Consider the following 22,216-nt stretch of genomic DNA (forward strand, 5'->3'; position numbering starts at 1 on the left):
TGGGATGAAACTGAATACAGACGTCCCAAAAACGTGGAAAAAATTGAATTACACTATATTAATACTAAATACATATGAATATGCATTTCAAATAAATAGGCTTTGTTAGACTAATGAATATATATCATATAAGTTTTATTTGGTAGATTTGTTAAACTTATCCCCCCCCCCCCAAAAAAAAAAAACGACATGGGAATTTGTTATATAAAAAAATCACATAAATCTCAAATTAGGCTTGTATTATTTCTGTGAGTGTACGTTAGTAACAAAAATAAGCAAACAAAATCTGACTTACCACGTCAACTTTTCATGTTCCATGAAAGAATATGTATGAACGCATCTGGACACAAGCTAGGTAGCTTCTGTAGCTATCTTGCTAGCTACTGTAGCTAGCTAGCTAATTAGCTAGCTAGTTACTCTCTGCCGTGATAAATACTATAATTTTTCTATAAAATTGCTGTAAATACTCCTCACCTAAAATATTTTCCTCCAAATTGCAGCCTTTACGATTTTAAAATTGCAATATATGTTGCGCTTAGCGATTTAAATGTGTTTGTTTAGCCCTAGCACTGCCCCATCAAGACAAGCGTCTGTTTATGCTGTACTTTTTTTTTTTGTGTGTGCTTCTTTTGGAAAAGAGAGAAGAGTGTTGAAACTTAACAAATGTATTTGCGAATGTAAAAAAAATATGAAAAAGAGGAAGGGATGAGGGAGGAAGAGACGGACGGGCACCTTGCTCCATCATTAGTCTTCATTAGAGTCTTTATCAGGAAAATTAGGATGGGAATTTCCTCCCAAAACGCAGCCCAGGAATACGCGTGTGTGTACGTGCGCCTGTGTGTGTCAAACCCAATAAACCTTTTCTCCTTACGCACGCACACGCATACACACACACACACACACCAATAAACACTCATCTTTGGCGGTCATCAGTCGTTTATTGTTCCTCTTGTCTTCACTTGATGGATGGTGGGCAGTGTCGCAAAACGCACGCGAAAAATCCTGAAAAAGGAGCACAGATTTGGAAAAATGGCCAAATCTGACAAGTGGAATTTAGAACATCCTGAAAAGAAACACGTGACTAGTGTAAAAAAAATAAAAAATGACAGCATGATGGCAGCATGCCGGCAGGATTCGTGTTTTCGTTCCTCTTGTCGTCCGCCGTCGTTCACTTGATGGATGGCGGGCGGCGACGCAAAACACCAACGCGACGTATGTGAAGGAGGCCGCGCGTTGGGACATACAAACGTGATTATTTGTTTTCTTGGATGGAGAGACAAAGATGACTTGAGAGGAAGGTGTGATAACAATGCCCTGCCTTTCGCCTCGCTGTCATTTCACAGCCTAAATGTGCAAAGGTCAGCTGTTATTCATGGCAGGCCCCGAGGAGTGTGTATATTCGCGAGTGTGTGCGGGTGTGTGTGTATGCAAATGTTAGCCAGTGTGAAAGCTTGCATGTCACACCTTTCTGCTCCAAATGCCATGTAGCCCTGCGATTAGCACGTTAGCGTATTCCCACTCCCTTGTGCCCAAGCGATTCAACAGTGGTGAACCGGTGACAAAGGCACATGCAGTGTGACAGTGCCGTTGGCCTGTAGCAAATGACAATTATGTTTATGTATGCGTTAAGTTTTACATTTGTCACTTTTCGCAGGGGAAAAAGAATATATGCTTGTGAGTTTTGTGAAATTGTATTTCCATGTTATTTCACCAACACGGCAACAACCGATGCTAAGTGTTAGCCTGTCAATGGCGGTATCAATTATGTGTTAGCATTAAGCTAGCAAGGGCATTCATTTTTTCTTTTTCTTTTTTTCTTTAAGAAAAAGAAAGAGCAAGGGCATTATTAAGCAAAAATGGTTTGTTTTAAATACAGAACATGTTATTGTGTTTTATTTTTAGTTTGACAGTAAGCTTCAACAAACGTAAATACCTTCCCGGAATTTCTGTTTTTTCACCTTGATTCAAAATTGTGCTGGTAAATTATGGAATGACTCTAATCTCGCACAATAACTCACCATTTGTTGACATTTGTGATCAAATTAATCTAGCCAATTACAGTTCAAATCTAAAGCATTAACATTGGAATATCGCTTTAATCACAGGCTTAGCAAAAAACAACAACACACAGTTAAGTTGAAAACAACAACACACAGTTAAGTTGCTGCTATTCTATAGCTAATATTGTTTCAACTTTATTTTTTCTCTTTGCGGAAGTTTGGACGGGTCAAAGTGTCTTTTGGCAGGTGCAGCGTGGACAACCGAGATGGATGGAGGTGACGCGCGCAACGAGCGGGTCCCGTTTCGTAAAACGCGAGGTCACCTCTCACCTGCGGTTTCGCCAGCAAAACAAAATGGATGACGCGGTATCAAGTGCTGCAGACGTTTGGCGTTGTCGTTTGTCTTCATTGCGCTCGCCTTAAACATATCCTGGACTCACTCCTCGAGGCGGATGACTGATCTGAACACAATAGCCAGTGTGAGATTTTTTATTTGAGCATATTTTGAATATCTTTTTGTCATTTTATTACAAAAATGGCGTATTGCTCAAGATGGTTGTGGTACAGTTGGATGTGTATATACTGTATTGTGCTTTTGTTTTAGTAGGGATGGTTTGCATCATTTTAACGGGATAGAGGTGGGTTTAATTGGACAAGTCACCACTGAAGGCCCAGGTACCAAATGGAAAGTGTAAAGGTACGAAACGTGAAACTGTTCACTTGGCACTAAGCCTTAAAATAAAAATGTGGCTCCCTCGAGTGGTGACAAACTGACATTACATTATAATGTCCCAGGATTATTCTTGCTTAGCTCTGGCTCCCTCCAGAGGTAAAATGTTGACATTACAATCAATTTAGGGTAATATTACTTTTGCCAGTCTGTTAGCATTAAGCTAGCGGACGTTAGTTAAAACGGAATTATGTGGTTTGGTTTTATATACGTTTCGTTTTTTTTTTATTTGCCGTAAACGTTGGAATGACGAACATTTTGAAGCAAACATGTTTTGCATCTTTTGCGGAAGAAGTGAAAACAGATGCTAAGGAATACATTCAGATTGTATTCTAACAATTTTGATTGTATTTTAAGGACGTAAGAGGTAATAATACTGCAAATAAATATGGTCTCTCTCACATTCCCCTTTCTGAGGTGGGTTCATTAGTGATGGTGAATGTGTATATATATATATTTATATATATATATAAAACTTTATTCAAAGACAGGAAAGCCGCACCATCAAGCGCCCCCCCCCCCCCCCACACACACAAAAACAGGAAATACACGCACACATGCACCTTAAATAGCAGCTTATAGACACACACATCACACATGACATCAAAACTAAAATACAGTGTAGGAGAATTATTTCTTCATTGTAGCCAAAGTTCTCACAGCTCAGTCTTGGCTTCAGATAGAGACACCTGAGGCTGGACACCCTCCGTCCTCTCTGCCTTCTTCTTTTTCACTTTCTTCTCCTTTTTCTGCTTGTTGTCAACTCCGTCGCTTTTCTTCTTCTTGTTCTTATCTTGTGCAATGGCCGCCTGGTCTCCCTTCTTTTTGGATGTCCACTCCTCCTTCAAGCAGGCTGGGTAAAGAACGCACAGTGGTCAGCAACCTCAGTGGGGCATAGCTGTCGTCATTGCCCGTGTGTGTGTATGTGTGTCACACCTGTGTCCTGTCCTTTCAGCACATGCTTCTCACACAGGTAAGTGGTCAAGTCTTCTTCCTGGCTGCCTTTGTACCAGTCTTCAATCACGTCTTCGTACCGCTCCACCAACACGTCGCACTGAAACACACACACGCGTTAAAAATAAAATGGGACCTTGACTTATGTGTTTATTTTGTTTCAAGTGAGCTTTTAATCGATTCCCCATGCACACATTTACCCGCTTCTTGAGGTCTGACACTTCTGCTGACGTCTCGTTCCACAGCTCGTATGGAATGTCCATGACCACGTTGACACCTTTATTGACCAAGCCGTGAAGGGTGGAGAAGGTCTCGGACATGCCCTAAAAGCACAAACTCTTAGATGGAGCGGATAAAAAGGCAAAGAGCTTCATTTGAGAAGCGCCAACTAACCTTGGCGAAGCGATTGCTGCCGCTTCTTTCTTTGTGCAGGTTGTACTCCAGAAGTCTCTGACACACGTTCTCCACCACCTCGATGAAGCGCAGGTCACTGTGGACAGACAAAAGGGCAGAAAGGCAGGCTTCAAAAGATGATTTGATGCACAGTGTAGCAATGTCATTTGCACAAACGCCGCGCAGTGCCACACACTTACGACTTGACATATTTAATGGGCGGAGCTCCCTTGCTGTCAATGAAGCGGTAGTTGCGGTCTATGACTTCCTTGGTCTTCCCCGTTTCGTCGAACGCGGACTTCATCTCGATGCTGACAAACTTGCACACTGAAAATAAAATACATTACTATAAATTTTAAAACAAATATAAATAAATTAATTACTATAATATTAACGTTTGAAAACATTCAATTTAAAAGTATTTGTAATTGTATTAATTTCTTAAAATAAAAATCAAGTATGTCTCCCATAAATTTCTTTGCCCAATGCTTGCGTTTCAATGCATAATTCAGACCGTCACTGTTGGATATTGGTGCATGCGATACGTGTTGATTATAATTAATATGTTATCTACTGTTTCCAGTTAGTTGAAGTGCATTGTGGGTTGTTACTGGTCAATTACCTTCACAATTGTCCGGCAGATGAACCCACTCGTCGTCTCCGTCATTCTTCACCGCCGTTCCAGCCGCAACGACGGTCACCAAAAGCCAGAAACGAGCCACTAAAGTCATTCCGCCCGACTTTGTTGTACTCTGGCCGACCAAGATGCTCGTGTTGTCCTTTTTAAAGTTTACAAACGGGTCGTTTTATCCTCCTTTCGATAGCTCATCGTATCTGGGTCCACTTCCGCATTTGGCTCATCACCCACCAATCAGATAGGAAGAAGTGGCACCAGCTCGACCAATGAGGATGGAACACACACAGGAAGAGGTACTGCATTTCTGTACGCCAGCTACTGGTGGGTGCGCACAAGCTATAACAAATGATTTATTTTTTCCACAGGAGGGCGCCATCGACACAGAAAAAAAATGTCAATGCGTTCCAAACGTGATGAACACCAGTGGGGGGCCCTTGAACCGACATTGAGGTGAGTTTGGAACGTAACCTTATGATTCCATTTTATTTCCCTAACCACTCAGACATACCACGAAAAGCTAGATCCGTTACGCAAGAGAGCCCTTTGCACTGGGAAAAAAAAGTTACATTATGTGGTTATTTAGCTTTTTGTTGTTGTGTTAGGAAAGTGGATCTTTTGTATATGCATTGCATTGAAAAATCAATTCGAAAATGAAATGTATTGTGTCCATATTTAAGATAGCATTTTTGTCTTACATCTGTTCAGGAAGTGTGTGGTCCTATGTGGCATTGATTAACATGTATAGTTTTATAAATGATAGCACACAGCACACAATAGTTGAAAAGTAGCAACCAAAGATTCTTTTATTACGAATCTATATTTGAAAGCAATATGCATAATTCCAATACAAAGTATGCATGTGAGGTGCATCTATTATTACATTATCCACTATCCTCACATTCTAGACTGTAGTATCTGTGACTTTCGAATGGCATGAGTGTCAGTGAAGGAGCGTGTACAGGGTTTACAGCTGGCTGTTAGCTGAATAAGCGTTGAGCCACTTTGCTTGTTGAGTGCCCCCGCCTCAGTTGTGACTGCGCAGCGAGTGGTTGAAAGTGCTTGTGACCTGTTTTGTTCAATAAAATAATTGTTTCGACCCCATTACTATTACAATTCATTCTTACCAGCACGTTCAATTAACTAGCAATGTTTACTTTACCGTAGACATTGCCGTTATCTTACATGATCTTCTTCTTTTTTTTGGGCCTAAAATGATCCCCACATTTTGAATTGTATTCTATGGACTCTTTCCTTCTGTCTCGCACTTGTTGCATCACTTTGCAAAATCCTGCGATATAGCGAAAAGTGCTTTCAAATCAGATATTTCGATGAAGGAATCCTCGACCGGGATAAAGTGAGAACCGCGTTACAGGGAAAGGCGACCGTACTTCGCTTCAGTTGGTCTTTTTTGCCATGGGAGACAATGGTGGCTGTTCTGCCATTTAAAAAAAAAATAATAATAATTAAGAGTAGCTTGAGCGTGCTGCTGCCGCCTGCCAAAAGGACAGCCGGCTCCCGGTGACGTACGTCGGCGCACACACACACGCACGCACACACACACACACACACACACACACACACATCCTGGCAGATGAGCGTGTGTCTCATAGCACAAGTTGACACTGAGTTGGTGGAGGGGAGCTCGATGCGGCGCGCGAGAGAGAGAAAAGATGAGAGCTGGTTCCTATTCAGCAGCGCGGCCCACACAAGAGCTTTGTGCGAAAAACTCTCATGTCTCTCTCGGCAATACGAGCATCACACGCACGTGCTGTAGACGCAGCAAAAAAAAAGAAAAAAAAGAGCTCTCAACAGTTGCACAATGTGGGGGGTAAGATTGCTCGCACATTGTGTTATGTTGCGTGTTTACATTGTGCGGGGGGGTGGGGCGTTTGATTTGGTTATGCTAGCGAATTAGCTAGCTGGTCTGTGGGCCATTTGGTACCGGATTGCACAGAGAAACGGTTTAAAAAAAACGTTTTGTTGATCTTTTGGAAATATTTTTTTGTGGGCCTGCCCTGTACACTGGACTGACACAATTAGAAGGGAACAAATGTAAAGAGATACAGATGCTATATAGCGTTAGCATTAAGCTAGCAGATGAAAGGCTGAAGGGGTCTACTCATTTCAACAAATGGAAAAATTAGCAGAGGGGGACAAAAGCAAGCACTTTAGTAAGGATGCCTTTATTAAAGAGTCAACAACGTGCGCCAGCTGTCTGCTTCTAGAAAAATAACAATCAGACATTCATTCACGTGGAAAAAAGATATATATATTTTCTCTCTGTTTTAAAGCTAGAAGGGGAGGTCTGTGTGTGTGTGTGTGTGTGAGAGCTTCTCTGTGACTGTCGGACAAAAAATGTTGACACCTGTAGGGCCATGTTTTGTCCTCGGTGGGGTTGGAGTTGGGGTGCTATTTAAATGCCACACATATATTTTCATGTTAATATTTGACTGCTATAATTAGTAGTACACAAACGCACACACACATTTTGGTGCTTAGTGCCCCATGTGAGTTTGTCCTTGTTTTTCCTTCTGTTGGAGGAACATAAATCTTCTAGCGAAAGTCAGTATAGTGTCCTCTGTGTGTGTGTGTGTGTGTGTGTGTCCTCTGTGTGTGTGTGCGCCTGTGTGTGATAGCGAGTGGGCACATGTGTGTTTGTGTGAATAAAACATGATGAAACCTCTCCCTCAAGAGACGCTGCTGTGTGTCTGTGTGTTGTGTCACTAAAGGAAATTTGTCTCGTCTCGGGAGGCAGATGAGACGACACACACACACACACACACACATGCGCAGGCATCAGGGAAATAGTCAGCCATTACTGATATTGACCCATCAGGATGATTGATTCTCAACTTTGCGCGTGCGTTCACTAATCAAAGGAGCTTTTTACACGTGATCAATACTCGTCAATAAGTGTATTCATGTCTCATTGGCAGGGGGAAAAGAGGACGCGGCGCTCGCCGCCGCTCGTTACGACGATTGGCAAGGTGCGATTGATCATCAAACCAAAACACCCGCTCCGGTCGCCATGGCAACGCAGAGAGGCACCACGTGAGTGAGCCAATTAATAAACATGCGGCTGAGCTGTGACGAGGTGGCGTGCCGGTCGCCGTGGTTACGGCACACATTTTTGGGATGCCACAGTGGGTGGTTTGACTTTTGGGAAGTGTTACACTTACAGTATAGGATTTAGGATTTTAATTCGTGCCAACAGCCCCTTAAAAGGTTTATAATTGCCTTTAAATGCCACAAGATGGCAGCAAAGCACTACTTTTATACCAGACAGGGCTACGGCATGTATAAATGAAACTCCTCCCCTCACTATATTACCGTGAATTTCGCAATTTCTCATATCTTAAACTTGAAAGTTGCTTTACTTGTATCTCAAGACACCGCTGTCGTTCGCTTAATCCTTAGACCGGTTCTGGTTTTAAATGGCAGGCTCAAATAATTTTAGATACAAGCTACTTCCTCGTGTGTGTGTTTTTGTGTTGTGATCAAACTTCTGTCCATGCTGCTGGACTGGCGGAAACATCTCAACAAGAGTAACGTGACCCGTACAGTTTTTGATTGGGTTGCCGGTGGTAAAAAAACAAAACAAAAACAAAAAAAGTGGCCACCGACACTCGCACCGTCCACGCTGCCACTTCCTGTACAAGTCCAACAAGGTCGATTTATTGAGCAGCTCCAAGTGGGACAAAGTCAAGGAAGAACTGAACGAGGAGACGCAATCTTGGAGGCAACTCAAAAAGAAGCAAAAGACAAACCAGAGTAGTCCTTATTAATATTGTTATTATTATTAGTGTAATTATTACTAGTATAAATGTTATTGGGGTAGAATGTCGTTCCTTGGCCCTGGTGGGTGCAGAAAGAGAGGGGAAAGGGGGTGCAGGTTATCACAGCAGTGTTGTTGTTGTTGGGGGGGGGGGGGGTCCCTTTTGTCCTTTTTAGTTTTGTCTCTTCAGGCTACGTTCAAACCAGTCCTGGTACTTCCGCTCCCGAGCGTTAAACAGGCCGCGTAAGTGGTTAAAGGGAAAACGGCCTCGTCTTTGTCGTTTCCGTGACTTCTTTCGTCCTCCTTGACGTTAACTTTGTCCACTTTGCGCTGCTCACAAAGATGCTCGTTGACTTCCAACACCATGGCACACTTTCCTACAAAAGCTATTTCATGTTATAGAATGCAGTTTGTTATTGCAAAGTGAAACACGAGGAAGCCAAAAGAACGAGACAACGGAGGATGATTGGCTAGTTCGCTTACGATCGAACGAGCTTGTTTTAGCGAGCGCGTGCACTTATACGTCGATGGAGAAAGTTGGTGGGACATCTGAAATTGAGCCGCTTCATTGCTCTTGGGGGGGAAAACAAAGGCCTTACTTTCAAACAAGACATTTTCCATTGGGATTGTCTTCAGTTGAGAAGTTGAATACCTTGGACTAGTTGGACAATTTAGCATCTTCAGTGAAGCTAACATGCTGGAGTATCTGGGGAAAGAAACCTTCGCAAACTTGCGGAGAACATGCAAACTCCACAAATGTAACTGGAGTCGAGGCTTGAACCCAGAACGTCGCACCTGTGTCTTTAAAGCCATTCCTCGCCAGACTTTTTTTTATTTTTTTTGGATTACCTGACACGGATGACGACAGAGCTAGCTCATGCCCCCCCCCCCCCCCCCACATGGCAAAATGGCGGCTACTCGCAAAGCCTGGACTTACGCAACATGGTTCAAGCAATTTGGCTTCCAAGTGGCATGAAAGGGAAAACAAATAAATAAATGTATGGAATCAGATGTCATCAAATCAATCTTCTGTGATATCTGCCAACGTCAGCGAACGATCGGATCTACCGTCATTGAAATCCACAAACAAACGCGTTAAAAAACACTCGCTGTTAAACTACAGCCAAAGCATAGATTATTAAATATGATGTACATTAGAGCTGTATAGAACATGGATTATGATGTAAATATGTTCTGTACATTCCAGGTGGAACATTGTGTAGGCGTTAACGTGCATGTCAAGTGTGCGCATGCGGGTTGGTTCATGTGTTCCGTAATTGTAAACACAGTGATGTTGGGTATGCGTCACTGGTAAATAGAAAGATGGGATTTGGGTAATAAATAGAGACTGGGCACTCGGACCCGCAGTGTAAATCCAGCCTCGGCCGTTGGACTTCATCCCTGTGCAACAAACAAAAAGTCAGACCAGCCAAACGTGCTTCTATAGTTGCGTGCTGACCGAGTCCTCGATGACCTCGCAGCTGTCCTCGATGACATCATCACAGGGTCCGACCCACCCGCCCATCATCATCATCACCCCGCCGCCACCCGCCGCCTCCACGCCGCCGCCGCCGCTTTGGAAAATGTCCTCGCTGGAGTCCAAGAGGCGCGAGCTGGACTCGGACATGTTGGACGCGCAGTGCAGCGACTGGCAGGGACAAGGGGGAGGCGGGGGCAGCGTCAGGAGCGCGTCGCGTCCGTTTGTTCTCCGTGGCGAGAAGGAGGAGCTGTTGGCGTCCACAGAACGGCCCACCTCGTTCAAGCGGGTCTCGCTTCTGGTAACGCGGTCCAGTCCCAAGTCCGAGCGGCCCCCCCGCGGGAGGAGCAGCCCGTCGGAGATGGTGTACGAGGGCGGGGATTGCAGGGGCAGGGCTGAGCGCTTGGAGCGGGAGAAGAGGAAAGAGAGGCGCTTGAAGGAGTCCGTCTTGGCCGCCGGCGCCGACAAACGCTGCAGGCGGCTCCTGGTGCGAGCCAGTGAGGTGGAGAGCGAGGAGGAGAACGACGACGACGAAGGCGACGGCGAGGGTAGGGCGCTGGTGGCGGAAAGCGGGACCGCCGTCGTCTTCAGCCCGTTGCTCTTTGGTTTCTCCTCCCCCTCCTCCCCCCAAACCACGCCTTCCTCCACCCCCACCTCGCCCTCGTGCTCAACCCGGCTCATCCCGGAAATGGAGCGCACCAAGGCGGAGACGCCGAGCGTGGGCGCCGGCTGGCGGTCGTCCTCCTCCAGCGGCACAGTGAAGGTCACGCCCTTTGACCTCTGGCCGGTGTCGCCCGGCTCGCTGTCGTCCTCCGAGGCCACGCCGCCGTCGTCTCGCGCCATGTCGCTGGAGGACGAGTAGTGTCGGCGAGGAGGACGCCGGTTGCCCAAGAGGTCCAGGACCTCGTAGCGGAAACTGGAGATGTCCTGCTTCAGCTCCTGGAGGTACGCACAAATATCATGACGGCTGTGATGATTAGGGCTGGGATGCACCTCACAAGCAGGAGGGGCGGGACGCCATCAGTTGTGATTCGATCCGCTTCAATTCGATTTTGACTAATTATGGAACATCAATTCTTCTTAAAGATCAAGGGCATGATTAAAGACTCCACAAACAAATTCCAAATTAAATTTTGCGGAATTTATGAGAAAAAGGAGATATCAAAATTATTGATTCATGGTTTTATGAATCAATATCAGGTTCGAAAAGGAAAATCGATTCGATATTGATTATTCCAATTTTTTTTTTTAAACCCAGCCCTAATAATGCTGATCATGATGAGGAGCACTCTCCTACAAAAGTATTGGAACAGGACAGTTTGTGTCTCAAAAAGAAGGGACATTCCTTTGAGGTGTCCGGATTCTGGACATAGAAGATCATTTATTTGAAAGAAGCAGTCTGTCAAAGTACCTTAAAGTTCTCCTCCGTCAGGCCCTCATCCGTTTTGGCGCTGCGAATCATGGCGGCCACGTATCTCTTCACCAGGCTTCGGATCACTTCCTGTTGAAAATCACGCTTTAGTGTTCGATGACAGAAGCCACTCGTGGCGTCACATGTCCCATGATTGACCCCCGTGTAAAACATCTCGCCAGGATTTGGTACCAAGTGGGAGGAAAAGCCAACGCCGACCTCGGCGAGAGATTCGCCGCTCGCCCGGCGTCCTCCCACAATCGACACCTGCGGCGGCCAAGCGGCACGCTGGGCGAGCTGTCACTCTCCGCCTCTGCCAGAATGCGTCGCCACGCGCTCGTCGGGCACCGGCCAAGGAGTCCTTGACAACATGGCCGCATTTCAAAGCAGCAGCCGCCAGCGCCAATGACAAAGTACCGCTGCTCGGAGCCGACGTGTGGGGCGACGCGCTTCGTTTGCTGAGCACATCTCCGCGAGAATCCATCAAAGCGAGCCTGACGCCGCCGAACCCAATTTTCCATTTATCTTTTTTTTTTGGGGGGGGGGGGGGGTATAGTTTAAATGAAGCCCGTGTTACACACCTGGTAATGCTGGTTCTGTATCAGACTGTCGGCGTGTCGCTCCTACAGAGAGAGAATGGGGGAGGGGGGGGGAGTAAATAAATCAGGGATTGCTGTTTGTTACATTTACAGCTGCAGCCTTTGCAGCAGTTCTTGCATGCATGGATGAATTGAATTTAGAAACGCTAGAACACAGTTGAAAACACACACACACACACACACACACACACACTCTCACAATCAGATCTCTGCAGTGCTCTGTGAACTTATGTGGGCTGCTTGGCTTATATAACTCAGCTGACTTCAGATGAAATGAACATGCCTGTGTGAGGGGGGGGGGGAGGTGAGCAGACTGTAAAACGTGTTCATTGGGACGTGTTTAACTCTCCTCCGGACGAGCTGGTGGCCAATGGCGTCCTCTCGTTCTGCCGAGGAGCTTACGCGTCTCAGCGTCGGGTCCGCTCACCGTGAACTCTCGCAGGTTCTCGCACTTGCGCGGGTCCTCCCCGGGGGGCTGGCCCCGGCCGCACAGCTTGTTGTGGAGCCACATGAGCAGGTACCAGATGGACTTGGGGCTGGGAACGATGTTGAACGGAGGCGGCAGCGTTCCTCCTTCGTCAAAGTAGCTCATCCACAGTTTGGTGCGGGCGAACTTCCACTCGATGTCGGCGTGGTCCTGATGGGAGACGACGTGCTGAAATGCATCATATTCGCAAGCGGACTTAATCATTTTTATTTTTTTTTAACTCACGGCGATGAGCTGGTATGAGTTGTTCATCATGGCGATGAGCATGTTGAGGAGAACCACGAGCGAGATCACGTTGTACGTCCCGAACATGGTGGCTCCCACGAACTCGGTGAACTCGTGGCGGGCCTTCACGTTGGTGACGTAGAGGTTGAGCAGGCCGAATATTGACCAGAAGAGCGACTGCAGAGTTTCAAAGAGCCTGCCGATGGACACGGAGAAAAGATATCTTAAGATTTTTTTGACAGACAAAAAAAACCGATCACTTCTGTTCAGACGCCGTTATTAATTCATTCACTGCCATTGACGTCAAAAATTCATTTGAACAATTTATTTATTAGTTTAACATTTTTTCCACTTTTGTTAACAAGAGTATGAAAACCTAGACATTTTTTTAATCTTTTTTTTTTTAAGAAAAGAAAAGATTGTTAAAAATTAGGGGCGGCAGGCGATCATTTTTTTAATTGTAATTAATCGCATGATTTTAATAGTTAACTCACAATTAATCCCAACATTTATCTCTTCTAAATGTACAAAAAAAATAATCTAGGTTTTCATACTTTTGTTAACAAAAGTGGGAGAATTTTTTTTTTGAACTAATAGAAATAGTTCAAATGAATTTTTGACGTCTATAGCTGTCAATGGCAATGAATGCGTTAAAATGGAAGTCAACCTAAAACATTTCTTGACATTAATATGTTATATGTGACCTCACTAGTCTAAACATGACATTCTGATTCGTTATGAAGCCAAATCCAGCCGTTTTTATCCATCTCAGGGGGCGGCCATTTTTCCACTTGCTGTCGACTGAAGATGACATCACTGTTGCTCAGGGCTCAAGCAACGGCTAATCACAGCTCACCTGTTTTCCAAGGCTGCGCTGTGATTGGTTGGTCCCTGAGCAACATTGATGTCGTCTTCTGTCGAAAGCAAGTGGCAAGATGGATAAAAACGGCTGGATTTTCCTGCTTAAAGGGATACTTTACTCATTGAACCATTTTCAACAGTAAGAAGATAATATTTTGTCTATAATAAATGATGATTATTTTTTCATGACCAATCAATACCTTTAAAAACTCATTTTTCCACCTGCTGTCGACTGAAGATGACATCACCTGTGCTGATGAAACAGGTTACGACCAATCATGGCTAAGTTTGCCGAGCAAACCCCAAAAACTGGTGATCCGTGGTTGGTCGTTACCTATTTCCTCAGCACAGGTGATGTCTTCTTCAGTTGACAGCAAGTGGCAAAATGAGTTTTTAAATTAAAGGTATTAATTGTACTTAATTGTAATTCTGGACAAAATGTTTTTTTTCTTACTGTTGAAAGTCATACCATATTTAGACTAGTGGGGCTGCATAGAACATCCTATTTAACAGGTTATGAGGATATATGTGACCTCAAGCAAAGACACCATAAGAGACGGGTCATTAGCAAATGTGGGGAAATGCATGTATACATCCTGACACACCGTATTAAAAAGGATTTACTGCCAGGTCAAAGTCGGTCCACTTTGCCGAACTCCTGAGTTTATTCTGAATTTGGAGATTCCTCAGACTGAAGAGACTCTGACGACCAAAAAGTCTGAGCGAAGGTGTTTGATAGAACGAGACTTTGATCCACTTCACTGCCTCGTCTATCACTTCCGGTCGCCTCCTCCGCCCAGTGAGGACGGCGGATCGTTGAATCTTTGATGAAGCCACAATTGGTGGCGGCGCTCAGCCTCGTCTTGGAGCGAGCGAGTGAGCCTGCGGGTGCTTATATTTGTGCGGCATCAAATATTCAACAGCGACATTTATTCTCATGGCAGCTTGCGCATGTGTGTGTATTTGCAACCAGCGAGAGTGTAAATGAGGGAGGGGGGGGGGAGGTTGGGGTTGTCGACTGGCCATAAAAGAGGCAAGCGAGCGTGACACTACGACGTCGTCATTATTGTGAAATGGAAGCGACGCGTTGATGAGGAGTCAGCGTCTCCTCGTATTGTCCTCATCGGGCGACCAAGCCGAGCGCGTTTCTGGCGGCGGCGTCATCTGTCAGTCATGGCGGAGGTGTTCCGGAGCCAGTTGTTTTCACGCCTCCTCATGCGAGACTCACGCAGACGCGTTGCATCACCGTGTCAAACACTCCAACACATTCATGCCAGCAGGACGGCGTGATGGACAGATGAGACGCGGGGGCCGTTGCACACCTGAACGCCAAACCAGGAAGTGCAAAATGCTCTCGCATTCGCATAGCAAACAATAACAAAAAGGGATACTCTTCAAGCAACGGGGGATCATGGGAATTGTTGTCTTCACTAAATCGAGGCAGGCGTTACTTTTCTGTTCTCCCTCACGGACGCATGCATTGTAAACAAATGTTGACGCAGCCCTCGGGGCCGCCATCGCTCCGTTTGCCGGCGACCGCCGTGCTTGTTGAGATCCGGATGTCTGCAGACGTGCAGCAAGTGAAGGAAGATCACACCAACCGAGACGAGTGGTACAACGGATCACACAAGTCACGGTTTGGATCGGATCACGGATTTGAGTCAGGGATCGGATCGTTTTTCCGGCCAGCAAAAAAAAAATAAAAAATAAAAATTGTAAAACGCCTTTTCCATAAAATTAAAAATTTAATAAAATCAATTTAAAATGTCTAATAGAGCCGTTTAGGATTTAGTGTCTTCATTCATTTTGTAAAATGCTTTTCCCCATTAAAAATAAATAAATAAATTCAATATGTCTAATACAGCCGTTTAGGATTTAGGAACACAACTTTAAGTTCAATATGAGGCAGAAACATTCATTATTTTTTTACATGGTCCATGTGTATTAATGGCTTAAAAGTTGTGTTCCTATAATCTAAACGGCTAAGTTTGACATTTTGAGTTGAATCTTGAAAGTGTTTTATAAAATAAATGAAGACAAAGTTCTATTTTTTTTTTTTTAATAGTGAAAAGACCTCAACGTGCAATTTGAGGCACGTTCCCTTCATTTTAACATGAAAAGTGAATTATGAAGTAGAATTAGTCCAGAATATTGAAAAAATAATTCAAGTAAGCCAAGTACCAGCGGTCAAACTCATTTGCAGCTACCAGCCAGACACTCATTGCTAATGCTAACAGCTAGCCGCTAGCCACTTACGTCGGAGACTGCTGCCGTATAATACAACGACGGCGTAATTAATTGGCGGTTTCTTCGTGTCCTAAATTAGCAAGTGAACATGAGTTTGGGATAGCGTTGTGTTGATGTCGGTGGCAACTGCGATAAAGAAACGTCTAAAACGGAAGTCAAGCTAGCCATCCCGCCACGACGTAGGCCAACTTCAAAGTAAAACTCTACTGAGGCTGTTTGCATTGCCTTCAATGTATGACTGTATTTGATCAACTTTATTTTGAAGTTAGGCTTTAGCGCATTACGTTGAATATGTTTCAGCTTCATTGACACGTCAGAATGGTATCGACTTTGTTTATTTGTTTTTTCCCACCACTGATGATCCGTTGCACCACTAACCGAGACCAAGGCATTTTCGAGACTACAGCTATTGAGACCAAGACTTTGAATGTGGCTTTTCGCAACTGCCCACTGAACACGCGAACCTTCCGCCACTTACGTCGAGAAGGCGTTGTTCTGCCGTTCGCAGCGGATGCCCTTGCAGTTGTTGGGCTCCTCCGAGGCCGTGGTCTCGTAGTAGAAGTACAGCTGGTTCAGGCCGTTGGCGAACGCCAGCAGCACCTGCGCAGGGAAATGCCAAAACATCTCTTTTGCGTGTTCACCTCATAGTAAATTGAGTTGAGGGTTGATTTTTGGACTTGATGCAGCTCAACAGAATGGTGTAGTGGGGGGTGGGGCTCCCTGGAGGGTTCGGGTGAATGAGTTGTGGTTGTAATGAAATAGGCCTGTAATGTCCTTTAGCTTGATGAAGCGTAGAGAACGCGCTGCCGTCACCGTCGAAAGAGACGGAACATCAAGGCTCAGTGACCTTGTTGCCTTTTTTTATTTTATTTTTTTTAAGCTGCTTGGCTTACCAGGCAGTAGATGAAGAGAAACTTGAGGATGTCCAGCAGCATCCTTCCCAGCGAGATCTGCAGGGGCCCCAGGTGCGAGTTGGCGGTGAAGAGCGAGATGAGTCGCAGCGAGCTGAAGATGTTGGCGATGGCGAACAGAGCCTCCGCGATGAGCGTCGGATGCCACATCTCCCACTCCTCCCTGGGCCGAGACGAGTTGTACTGCCGGAGAACGGGAGAGCCGACGACAAAGAAAAACTGACTTTCAAGCTGTTCCGCCTTCCTCTCTATGGCGTGCATGCACTCATGGCAAACAATGAGGCGCTTTAAAAGCGGCCATTTATCCGAAGGGAATCTGCATTTCCGACGTGTAGGCATACCGGGGTAACCAATGGCGCGAACGAAGGCAAACCGATCAGTCTCAGCCTTTGAACGTTTGCAGTAATTATATTCAAAATCCGAATTAATTTGACAAGATCTTTAAATATCACCATCAGAAGTAGCCAAAAGGTGAAATACTGTCGAACGCGCCAACTGCCACTTCCGTGATATCCGTGTATGTGTGTGTACATGTGATATAGTATATGTGTCGAGGCTGTGTATGTATGTATGTGTGTGTGTGTGTGTGTGGGAGGATGGCCGGGCACCATCGGTGGCTCACAGATGCTGCAGATGGCTCGGCGGCTGGTGAGCGCGTGTGTGTGCGTGCGTGCGTGCGTGCGTTTAAGCCACATCTTGTTTGCTTGTCGGCAGTGCATCAATACAAAGTATGTCGATAGACAATCAGCTGGTTTGACGATACGAGAGGTGTCAAAATGAGTGCGTTCATTTTGAGTTAATTTAAAGTTCCTTTAACGGCACTCATTTTTTTTAACCCTTAATTGGAAAGCCTGTACTGGGGGAATTCCAATTCGCAACGCAGCAGACACGTCCACGTCAAAATTTAGCAGTAATAAATTTAATAATAATAATAATATTTGTGGAGACTGGGGGTCAAGTTGTATTTTACAATTTTAAAAATGTGCAGAATTTCACCAGTTCCTTCATGTTAAAGATTAGATAGTTCTTGACTTATTTGCTCCCAAAAACGCATAAATATGTTCTATTTTAAATGTTTTAAGTCTCCCAAAGAAGTATTTATAATTTTTTTTTTTTTATGTTTTTTCATGCTATAGCATGCAGAAGGCTTTGATGCAGCCTCTCAACTGCATAGAACGGTTGAAGCAATGGTAGTTATTACAGAAACGGCCAGCAGGTGGCAGCAGAGCAAAAGAGATCAAACAGGGCCATGTGGCAAACAAGCTGATTTCCCCACAGTTCTAAACAGATTTGTGAATAATGATAATTCTTAGTTATATTCTAATGCTAATTGTTGCAAAACGGAAACAAATAGAAATATACTTTTCCTGATGAAAGAAGAGACTCTAATCTTTCTTTTGTTAGGTTCCATGTTTTTATAGCGATAGAACACAATATTCTGTGGGCTCTGCAAAATCAGTCAAAATCCAGTAAACCAGCTGGGAGTGAAGGGGGTTGCTTCAGTGAAAATGGCTGCGAGTGAATAAGTTAATATGTAAAGAAAAATGCACTGAGCTGTCACCAATGTCTTACGAATGCAATTATGCCATCTTGTGGCCGAAAAATGACCTCAACACAAATCAATATCACACTCGATTTATACTGTACTGCACATCAACAACTACATTTTATGAATTATTATAAAATTACTGTATCAATGCCTAAAAGATGCAGCCATATTTCTATCTATTAGTTTAACATTTGTTTCCACTTTTATGTTAACAAGAGTATGAAAACGATTTAATTGTACATTTCATTTTAAAATTTGCGATTAATCCTTGAGTTAATTTTTGAAGTCATGCGATTTAATTACGATTATAAACTTGAATCACCTGACAACCCTGGACGATACCGTCAACAACGGCGGGATCATGGGAACGGGGCACACATACCTTCACATAAGCCACTATTTTGAGTGATATGGTGGCCAGGTAGAGGGAGTTCATGGCAAAGTCCATCAGGTTCCACCAGTCATGGATGTACTCGGTGAAGCCGCCGTCCCACATCTCTTTGATCTCTGCCCAGATGAATCCTAAAACACACATGGCTGGTAAACTTCCTACATCCACCCATTTTCGGAACCGTACCCTCTCTGGGGTCATGGTTGAGCTGGAGCCTATCCCAGATGACTTTGGATGACACGATTCGTTTGTTCACTTCCTGCCCTCTTCCCAAAGTGGAACTATTGATAATGTTCCAGCTGTCCTCCAGCCAAATGCCGTATTTGATGCGAAATATCTGCCGAGTCATTGCAAGCAAATAGACGGGGCGCACATACCCAGCACCCACGGCAGAATCATCCACTCCACGATGGTGGGCGGCGGCCCCTGCATGTGCAGGTTGGTGCGGGCGATGTGCTGCGAGGCCAGCAGCAGCATGAAGAGGAAAGTCAGGTAGGACGCCGTGTGACAGATGAACTTGATGAAGGGCTTCTTGATGAAGCGTCCTAGCGCGCCTTTGGGAGCCAACAGGTAGATCTGCGAAAGAGCAAAGCGACGACAGATTTGGCGCCAGCTCGTACCCATGGAAACCATGGTACCCGCCTACCAATGAGAAGACCGGAAACAGGAGTCCGATGATGAAGCAGGTGACCAGCTTGACCACCCAGTGGCGCCGCCTCCAGCCCGGGAAGCCGTCGTACCACAAGGTGGCCAGCAGCTGCTGGCAGTTGGGCTGCGCCACAAACTGTGGAGACAAGACGCCAGTCAGCGCTCCTGTTCATCGGGCTCTTGAACATACCATTAACTCATCCACTGCCAAAGACGCCTATAAACGTCAAAAATTCATTTGAACTATTTCTATTAGTTTTATATATTTTTTCCCACTTTTGTTAACAAGAGTATGAAAACCTAGACATTTCTTTTACTAATTTTTTTTTAAAGATTATTAAAAATTAGGGGCGTCAGGCGATTACAATTAATAGCATGACTTCAATAGTTAAATCACAATTAATCCCAAATTTTATATCTGTTCTAAATGTTTTAATAATTTTTTTCTAGGTTTTCATACTCATGTTAAGAAAAGTGGGGAAAAAAATTAACTAATAGAAATAGTTCAAATTAATTTTTTATGTCTATAGCCGTCAATGGCAGTGAATGAGTTAACTTTAACTTCAAAAGTCACAATGACGGCGCAGGATCAGTTTTCGCGTCCGTTGCTACCCTCAAGATTCCGTCAAACTGTATGATTATGAACACTGCAAAAAGTACAGTAGAAAATTTAGGAAAAAAATACAAGTCAAATAAGAAAATTATTACATCAAATAAGCAGAACAAGAAAATTGTACTTAAATTTACCTGTAAGATTTTGAAAAATATAGAAAATAATACTAGGCCCATATCAACCTCGGCGGTCTTGAAAATTTTATCTTTAGACTAAAAGCAAGTAATATTGACTTTTTTCAAGCTGTAATAAAAAGTAGTCTTTTACGCTTGGATAACTTTGCCTGAGTGTTAAGCACGGAAGTAACAGGTCGGTTCCACTTTTATTGACTCAGCCAGGGATTGAACCCACAACCTCCAAGTCAGAGAGTAGGCATTCTACCACTAGAGGAAAAATGACTTTAGGAAAAATAACAAAAGAAAACTTTTTTTTCATACTTGTATTTTTTCCATTTATCTTATTACTAGATTATGCAAAATCTTAAAATAAGAACATTCAATTTATGAAACCCCTGTTCAGGGCCAAATGCTTATTTTAAGCCTCACAGTACTTAAAACTGCTTGATCAAAGAAGATAATTAAGTAATAAGTATCCTAAAATAGGCACACTGATCTTGTCTGATAATTTCATTTTCAAGCAAAATAAGCAAATTTAGGTTGAATTTAAGGAATGATATCTTATTTAAGGTTTCAGTTTCAGGGATCCCTGATTCCAATCTCACTGGATTAGTGATGGGAATCTCTCTTGGATTTTCACGCAGTTATTCTACGATCACTTTAAATGGCACTTGGCAGTTTCTGCAATTAAATCTTTTTTTTTAAAGTCGTAGTTGTTTGACGTGGAAATACTTGACGGCTTTTGCATTTGGACTCCTGCTTCCTTCGCTATCCTTGGCATTCTGTCTTAAATCTCCTCAACTAGCCCCCGTCGCTTTCTGCATCTCTCGGCTAAGGCTCCGGTTTGGTTTCCTGTTACTATGGCGACGGTATGCTAATGAGGGTGTCTGTCTCTCGGCTCTTGCTCTTTTCTCTGGTTTTCCATTTCACTCGCCGTTCAGAGACGTCGGAGTTTGAAACAAAGTTGTGTCCGGACCTGCTATTGTCAGCCAATCAGAACGCGAGGACACCCAAACGACCCGCGAATTAGCTTAAATCCGCACACACAATCGGCATGAAATCCGAGCTGCTGGCAGCCAACTTTCAAGTGACATTTAAGAAAAGAAAAAAAAAACTCGCTCCCGAGCGCACAGGGATGATTCAGAGAATTAGAGCGTTGCCAGTCACTCACTGTGAACATTCCCGGCAGCCAGTTCGCCGACGACAGAAACAAAGCAGAGTGGATTAATTTGTCTTTTTTTGAATAAATGTAATTAATAAAAGCACCCAGCCGTCATGCCGTGACTCCAGGGAGTCATCTCGGGCGAGGATATGAGCTGAGTGGAAAGCCCGGCTCGCCACTGAGGCCCCAAACTCCCTTTTAGTCAACTCTTAATGGAGAGTTCTGATGACTGGTGCTGAGTGGAGTTTGGACAAACTCTTCATTTGACATTTCTTAGTTACTTGCTGAGCAGGCATGTTCACCCAGTTAGCTCCTTACAAGGAAACGCAAGATTGATTCTGTAGAATGGAGACGGGGGGGGGGGGGGGGGGGGGGTGATGCTGCGCAGCATCTCCCGCACAAATACAGACATTTATTACGCAGCTTTGATTTCCAGAACCTTTTCAGTGGATGGAATTGTTTAACCTTAAACCAATAACAATAAAAGAACTCTAGCATTTTGTAGAAAGAGAGAAAATGATGTGGCGTAAACGCTGCAGTCAACTCGAGGCTCATACGTCGTTCCATATGGCTAAAGCGAATCATGTGCCTCTTAAATTCTGTACCAAAATGAAAATGCTCTTTTTAATTCATTTGCTCGTTATCCATACGTATTGATCCGAAAACATTTCGGATAAGTCTACTTGCAACGGCTATTTGAACACAAACCATACAACCACACGTGTGGATAGAGAACAAACAATATAGTATATTAAAAAACAAACATGATTTTTTTAGACTCAGGACTCTAATGCTAATGGTTGTTGGGCCAGGTTAAATAACGGCACGACCACCCATGGCGGAGCCAGAGCTCCTTTCCAGCTAATTTGATTGCTGAGTCATTTGACCTCTCAAGTGAGCAATATGCTAACTGAGGCTATGCTATGTGGCGCTGGTTAATTCAATTATGCCTGATGTAATCTGCCTGTGCCGCTTAACCCCGCGACGCGCTAAGCCAAGGCTATGCTAACACCGACTCAAGCTTGTGATT

General features: G+C 44.3%; 2 protein-coding genes across 3 annotated transcripts in view; both read right to left on the reverse strand.

The window, feature by feature from the left end:
• Window positions 1–2,161: 2,161 nt before the first annotated feature.
• On the reverse strand, window positions 2,162–4,959 carry cnpy3 (canopy FGF signaling regulator 3). Its single transcript, XM_086059556.1, has 6 exons — window positions 4,700–4,959; window positions 4,278–4,404; window positions 4,078–4,174; window positions 3,885–4,007; window positions 3,667–3,784; window positions 2,162–3,583 (listed from the first exon to the last, which is right to left on the reverse strand). Exons 1-6 carry the CDS (start codon window positions 4,806–4,808, stop codon window positions 3,387–3,389), a joined length of 771 nt encoding a protein of 256 aa, XP_085915682.1. The 5' UTR covers window positions 4,809–4,959; the 3' UTR covers window positions 2,162–3,386.
• A 4,417-nt stretch (window positions 4,960–9,376) lies between these two features.
• The window catches only part of trpc5a (transient receptor potential cation channel, subfamily C, member 5a), a 30,599-nt gene continuing 17,759 nt past the window's right edge, over window positions 9,377–22,216 (reverse strand). The window contains exons 8-17 of one of the 2 annotated variants that reach the window (XM_086058840.1): window positions 19,294–19,431; window positions 19,025–19,223; window positions 18,639–18,778; window positions 16,690–16,890; window positions 16,275–16,396; window positions 12,689–12,884; window positions 12,404–12,613; window positions 11,959–12,000; window positions 11,378–11,467; window positions 9,377–10,905 (exon numbers count right to left, since the gene is read on the reverse strand). In XM_086058840.1, the coding sequence (XP_085914966.1) occupies window positions 9,931–10,905; window positions 11,378–11,467; window positions 11,959–12,000; window positions 12,404–12,613; window positions 12,689–12,884; window positions 16,275–16,396; window positions 16,690–16,890; window positions 18,639–18,778; window positions 19,025–19,223; window positions 19,294–19,431 (2,313 nt within the window). In that variant the 3' untranslated portion in view covers window positions 9,377–9,930. Of the gene's footprint in view, window positions 10,906–11,377; window positions 11,468–11,958; window positions 12,001–12,322; window positions 12,614–12,688; window positions 12,885–16,274; window positions 16,397–16,689; window positions 16,891–18,638; window positions 18,779–19,024; window positions 19,224–19,293; window positions 19,432–22,216 lie in introns of both variants that reach the window. The other variant, XM_086058838.1, reaches the window with a different exon arrangement.

Source organism: Leptonotus elevatus, chromosome 17 (assembly GCF_054856555.1).
Source record: "Leptonotus elevatus isolate MCC_2025b chromosome 17, RoL_Lele_1.0, whole genome shotgun sequence".
NCBI classification, from domain to species: Eukaryota; Metazoa; Chordata; class Actinopteri; order Syngnathiformes; family Syngnathidae; genus Leptonotus; species Leptonotus elevatus.